Here is a 6531-nt window from a genome sequence, read left to right on the forward strand (position 1 = left end):
AACCCTGATGATTCTATGATTGTATGAGAAGCAGCTCTGCAAATAAACACTTGGAACCTGTAAAAGGATTGATGTGTTTCCCTGAGTCTGACCTGCATCTCCTGCCCGTGGCTGGTGCAGGCGTTTTGCAGCCAACCTGCACTTGGTTTGCTGGTCAGAGCATCAAGGTTTGTGTGGAATTTTCCATGACTGCCTAAGCACTCTGATACATTTGTGGCAGCTCCCATTACAAAGCTGCTCTGCTTTTTCTCCTCCTTACAAAGCATTCTAGAAATAGCAGACAGATGAAGCCTCTGTGCTCACTAAATGTGTTTATGCAGTTAGTATTTAACGTGGATTTAAGTCCAGGGAAGCATCCATTGCTTTTTCTGACTCTGGTAACGTGAAATACATCTTTTAACTGGAGAATATTTATTTCTGTTTAGCTTTCCTGGATATTTTCCACAAACTACATTCCTCTTATTCATAGTCCTGGGGCTTCTGCAGTGGTTCTGCTCTGATGACAAAGCTGCTCTGCCCTTGGTCTGAGGGTTGTTGTCCTATTGGGTTGGTTGTTGGGGGAGTTTTTTGGTCTTTTTCTATATGTATTCCCATAGCATTTTACCTTGTTGGTTCAGGTCCTTGTTCTTGACCTCTGGGTTGGGTTTAAATTCACTTTAGTTCAATCTCTGCAAAATATACTACATCAGGTTGTCATGCACTGAAAAGCAAATGAGAGAGTGTGTGTTCCTCAGAGGGTTTTGTTTAAAGGATGCTTCAAAGGCACTGAGCAAAAGCTCTGTCTTTTATGTTTTTATCTTCTGAGCCCACAAACACCTGAGTCTTATGTGTCTGACAACACTTTCCTGTCAAAGGGAAATGCTCTCAGGTGGTTTTGTGTTGCTTCCAATTGAACAGGGCAATTTCTTGTTTCGGTTGGGGAGTGATTTGGTACCATAACCTCATTGCTGGTGTCTGGTCCTTGTCTGTGAGCTTGAGGAGAAGTTTCAGTTGTTACCAGACCTTCCTGGAGGTCTTTTCTTCTCTGATAGTCCTTGTGCTTTGGCCAAGCCTTTCCATTGTCCTAACCTTTGTCATTTGGCTGATGTCTCTCTCTTGGATTGGGGTTTGTCTTGCAGTTGGCTGATTGCGATTCTGGCTCAGCTCAACCCTCTCTTTGGGCCACAGTTAAGCAATGAAACAATCTGGTACCTCCAGTTTCACTGGCCTTGAGGATGTCTGTGCTCTGCTGCAGTTTAGGTGAGTATGATCAGATTTCTTCATGTATTTGGTATGTTAAAGCTCCAGGAGAAGTGTGTAAGCTCAGAGCTGCTGTGGCTCTTCTGCAGGAGAAATCTGTCTCTGGGCTGCAACAAAACATATTTAGGATGTCAGTCTTGACTGGATAGTGAAAAGCTTGGACTGAATTCTTGACAGTTCTTTTTCTTTCTCCCCTGTCATGTGGTGCTGTGTTCAGGGGGTTGTAAGGAGAACAAAACATTTCCTCCTACAAAGAAAAGTATAATTGGGCTGGGGTGGCTTTTAATAGGGAGCACAAATGGATTTCCTAATCTTGAACAATCTCTCCAAGCCTGCTACCATTTCATCTACGACCTGGCCTGATTTCCAAGGCAACACACAGTTGCCCTCATTCATCTGGGAAGTCAGAGCAAGAACAGTGATTAGAGTGTTCTTTATCTGCTGCCAGTGTGTAGCACCAAGCTCAGAGTTTGGGGGGTTATTATGTGTTTAATGACAGCCTTGTGTGCAGCTTTAATCCTAGGTGAGCCTGGTGGTTGCTGGCTGGGCAGTGCTGCTGGAATGTGGTTGTGGCAGTTCCTGGGCTTTCTGACAGGGCCAGCAAAAATCAAGTCTTGGACTCCAAGTACCTTAATGCTATTGAGTTTCTCCAGCCCAGCAGCAGTTGGAGTTGAAGGTTGCAATGAAGGAGATGTGCTAACAAGCACCATGATCTTAAGTTTTTATGCCGGTAACTGATTAATTAGACCCACTTAGATTTTTTTACCTGAGCTACTGGGGGTATTTTTTGTCCATGTACAACAGTCTTAATCCAATACAGCAATGCCAGATGACATTACAGCTCAGTTGATGCTGTCTGTAAAGTGTCCTGGGCATTTCCACTCAGGCAAAGAAAACTTCATGACAACTGTGATGCTGCCACACTGGGGCATGTGTGTGTGTGTGTCTGTAGCTTCTTTTAAGCACCAAACAGCAGCTAAAGGTAGACTTGGCCCTGCTTCAAGCAGAGGCCTGTAATTAGCTAAGTCAGTCAGGCTGAATTTCCTAGGAGCATTTTCCCTGCTTGTGTGGTAACATATAATTAGTTAGCTAAAACAGAGAACAGTGTATTTTGGTCCTGGGCATAGAGATCCCTGAATCCCATTCAGTTGCCTGGAGTGGAAATGTGATTATCTGGAACGAATGGATGCCTTGGATATCAAAATTGGGCTTTGTGGTCTGTGTGTTGGAACCAGCAAGGACAACCTGGAAATCATAGAGGGTTGGAATGGAGCTTAGAGATCATCCAGCCCCAGCCTCCTGCCCTGGGCAGGGACACCTCCCACCAGAGCAGGTTGCTCAAGGCTTCATCCATCCAACCTGGCTGGGAACACTGCCAGGGTTGGGGCAGCCACAGCCTCCCTGGGCAACCTGTGCCAGTGTCTCACCACCCTCACAGGGAAAACTTCTGCCTGATATCTAATCCATCAGGATGGGATACAACTCCAGGTGCCTGTTGAAAGGATCAGCCCTTTCCCCCTCCATTTCAGTGAAGGATTTTCCAGAGAACTGGAGTAAATTTGTACCAAGGAAGAGAGGGAACTAGTGTGTTTGAAGATGGCCTAAGAGTCTGTGAGGAGTTGAGCTGTCGTTTTTAAGCTCATTGATGGAGGTTTTGAGACCTGCACAGCAGATGCTGCTGTGCTACATGGAACAGCTTGTTTTAACCCTTGGAATAAAATGAAGGTTCTTGTATCAGAACAGTTTGAAAAAGTAAAAGCACATAATAATGCTCAGATGTCTGTATGTTGTGCTGGAAATGTGCTGTCCCAGGACACACCATCCTTGTGTGAGTTTCTGTTGCAGTGTGGAGGGAGGTGAGTGCCCTGCTCAGGCTCTGTGTCCTGTCCTTGCTCAGTATGCTCAGAGCCTCCTGGGGAGTCTCTGACTAGACAGCAGCTGTGAATTAGATTCTATCTGATAAGAGTTGGGATATATCTCCCTGACACTGCACAGATTCCCATAAATACACCCACCAGTTATTTTTGGCTTTTAAGATGTGTTTTTCCAGCAGTCAAGGCTCAGGTATTCAACTTTTCTCTGCTTCCTACTCCTTTCAGTGGAGGTTTGGATGGATTAGGATGGACAATGCAAAGAGAATCAAGTCCTAACTCAAAGAGTGGAGAAATCTTAGTTAAAGATGATGACAGCCTGAACAAACTCCTTTTCCTTGACCAACAGAGCAAGCTGAAAATGCTCTGGTGAGCTCCTCACCTTCTCCTGAGGACTCTACATATGCCAACCTGATCGATCTGTGCCACATGCCACAGGTTTGCTCCATGTTTTCAGTTTCCCTCCAGCTGAAGGGATGATTATAGAACAAGTGATTTGATACATCACCCACTTAAAGGCTTGGCTGGCAGTGTGTAGGAGCACACAGAGCTCTGCAGCTCTGGTCAGTGTGGACTGTAGAGCCTTCTAACATGATCCAGTGCTCCTTTTTCTCCTTAAACTGGTCAGTTCTGTTCTCAGAGCAGGAACTATCTCCATGCAAGTGCAAGAAGGACTGTCATCCAGGGCACTGGCTGCTGTTAGAGCAGTGAAAATGTGTGAGTGAAATAGTTGTTCTATCAGCTTAGAGTGAAAGTACCTTCAGAACCGAAACTGCCAAGAATTACCTACAGTTCTTGATCAATTCTCAGTGCACTTGTGGACTGGAAGCAGTTGTGCTAACAGCCAGGTCTTCAGTGTGTCAGTTGTCTCCATGGAAAGGAATAATGAAGTTGCCTCTTGCTTTGCAGGTAAAGAAGAGATTTCCTGCAGATGAAAAACTCCACTGACCCAAAGATGCCCTTAACATAGCTGGTTGGATCCCAACCCTGCAGCAATGCCTTAACCTTTCTATCGTGCTTCAAAAGGCTTGTTCCAAGCCCTGGATTCTTTCCTACTACACCATGTCACCGTGTGCCTAATGTAATTTATACTTCTCTTTGGTACTGTCAATTTTTCTCTGTGAACTCCAGAAGTGATGAAAATGTCTTGAGTTTTTATGGGTTGCAGAGTCATTTCCTGTTGATTTTCCTCACTCTGTACGAACACTTTATACATCGTCCAGGCCTTAGGTTGTCACTGTGTGCTGTTCACCTCTGTTCTGTTTGTACTTGAGCAAAGTCTGTGCAATAAAACTGGATGAGGAGAGGAGAAACTGGTGCCACATCCTGATGGCATTTTGTTTTCCAAAGGAGTTGTGTTCGTGAGAAGTTTGGTCTCAAATTTCTCATGCCTGGAAATAAAACTAATCCTCTGCTCCATACAAAATGTTCCTGTGCCATGTTTAACTGTTATAATGTGCTTTTCTGTGTGCTTCTGAGTTAAGCTGCGGAAACTCAGATGTGGATGAAATGTAGTGAAGTCAGAGTGTGAATAGATGAGCAGTTTGTTGCTTGTCTCAAGACCTCTTGAGTGGTTCTAAAATAGGAGTAAGTTTGCAAACTAGAATTGCTGAAAGGTGCAGGAGTTACGGAATACTTGGCCTGAGAAACTCTTCCCCATTGTCTGAGAGGACTCAGAGCAGTAAAGATAACATGACAAGTTGGGATGAAGTGTTAGCAGCCATTTTGACAGGAGAATGATTTACTCCTTGGCATATTTGGGGGGTACTTAGAGGTCTGAATTGAATAGAAAACAGAACAGTTATTTTGTCCTGCCCTGAGACTTCCATGTGGAATTGCAGATCTGGGAAAGCACAGGACAACACAGAGATTGCTGAGGCTCCTCCATGCCAGCTGAGTCCATGGAGTTGGGAATGGATCAAGTCCTTTGCCAAGGTATAGCCTCAAAGGATACACACACTGCTGCCTGCCCAGAAGCCTTTCTGAATGCTTCCTTACCTTCCATCGTGTCCAGATAAATTGCAGTTATTCCCTGCAGTGTTTTATTGTTGTGCACAAGGACACAGTGGAGTGGTTCATTTTTATTTTTTTTCCCTCTTGGCTAGCACCAGTAGCTGGTTCAGTGGGATAGAACTCATTAGTATGCAGGAAATTCCAAGATCCTGACATGTAACTTGCAGTGATCAAGGGCTGAACAGTGTGAACTGCAAAAGAAGGAAGAATGTGCCCATTATTACAGCTGAACATAGTGACTGGACTGGGATATAGAGGGGTTTTTGTCACGTTACCTTCCACTGAGAGCTGCATTTCACCAGGCAAGAGGTTGTACAGCATCATGCCACAAAGTCTGCAGCAAATAATGCCTGAGGAAATTGAAACCAAATGGTCTTTTCTAAAAACTTAGGTGGTTGTTTGGCTTTTCAAGTGTATGTGGAATAAGAGCTGTTGACATTGTATGAAGAGAAATACTTCAAGATGTCATTGACAAATTTGAATGTGCAACAGATCTCAAAATATATTGATCTGTTTGTCATATTTATCCCGAAGAAAACACTCAGGGGAAAAACAGAACTGTTAGTATATTGCATTATCACTGTCTTCAACAAGTTTTTGTTGTAGGTTCTGAGCTCTCACTCACTGCAGAAGAGAGAAGTAAACCAGAGTCCCATGGTGTGTCTCACTGTAGGTGAACTCAATCCAAAGAGCTATTCCAAGCCTGGAATAACAAGCCATAGAGCAATTTGCACTTAGATGCTTCCCAGAAAGAAATTCCCCTTTTTCAGAGTGGTTAATATTTCCCCTGGAGCAGATTGCAGGTTGAAGAAGCTGAAGACATCCTGGTTTGTCTCTCTTGTGCTGAATGTTGTGTGACCTGCTGTCTGCAGGGAGCTGTGGGAATGGTCTGTGTGTGTGCCAGGAATTGGCACTGCTTGAGAATGAGTTCTTGGTACTGCAGGAAATCAGAGCAGAAAGATTCAGCCCCTGGTGTTAACAAACAGTGCAGGTACCAAAGCCTTGGGCAGTTCCCTCTGGGGTTTTGCCACAAGAGAGCACAGGATTCAAGTATGATTGAAGGTTGTGGTGGAAAGAAGCAGCTTTGGGCTGCAGTGAAACTGTCCAGAGAGATTTGAGGGAAGGTAAAACATAAGGAATATTAAGGAAATTGGCTCCATAGTCAAGTCTTGAAGACTTTAAGTCATAAACTTAGTGTGTAGAGCAAGAGTTGAGGTCAGGGTTGTTCACGTGCTTGTAAACTGCTTTTGTTCGTGTTATTTAGGAGAGTCATATATCTCCATCTCTGCCCCTCACAAGAGATGGTTCTGGAGAACTTATGGAAGTTTACTTTGGGGATCATGAGGCATTTTGCTCCTGTGAAGGGCTGAGGCAGTTGTCAGAGTTTGGTGGCTGCTCCCTTGAGTCC

The 6531-nt window shown here is 44.4% G+C and overlaps 1 protein-coding gene across 1 annotated transcript; it reads left to right on the forward strand.

Moving 5' to 3' along the window:
• Window positions 1-1118: 1118 nt before the first annotated feature.
• LOC103797163 (V-type proton ATPase subunit e 1) lies at window positions 1119-1212 on the forward strand (the record flags this gene model as incomplete). The annotated part of the gene is made up of 1 exon (XM_009069360.1): window positions 1119-1212. A coding segment is annotated over one exon (94 nt), but the record flags the coding sequence as incomplete, so codon positions are not given.
• Window positions 1213-6531: the final 5319 nt, after the last annotated feature.

This window comes from Acanthisitta chloris, unplaced genomic scaffold (assembly GCF_000695815.1).
Source record: "Acanthisitta chloris isolate BGI_N310 unplaced genomic scaffold, ASM69581v1 scaffold33712, whole genome shotgun sequence".
Classification (NCBI taxonomy): domain Eukaryota; kingdom Metazoa; phylum Chordata; class Aves; order Passeriformes; family Acanthisittidae; genus Acanthisitta; species Acanthisitta chloris.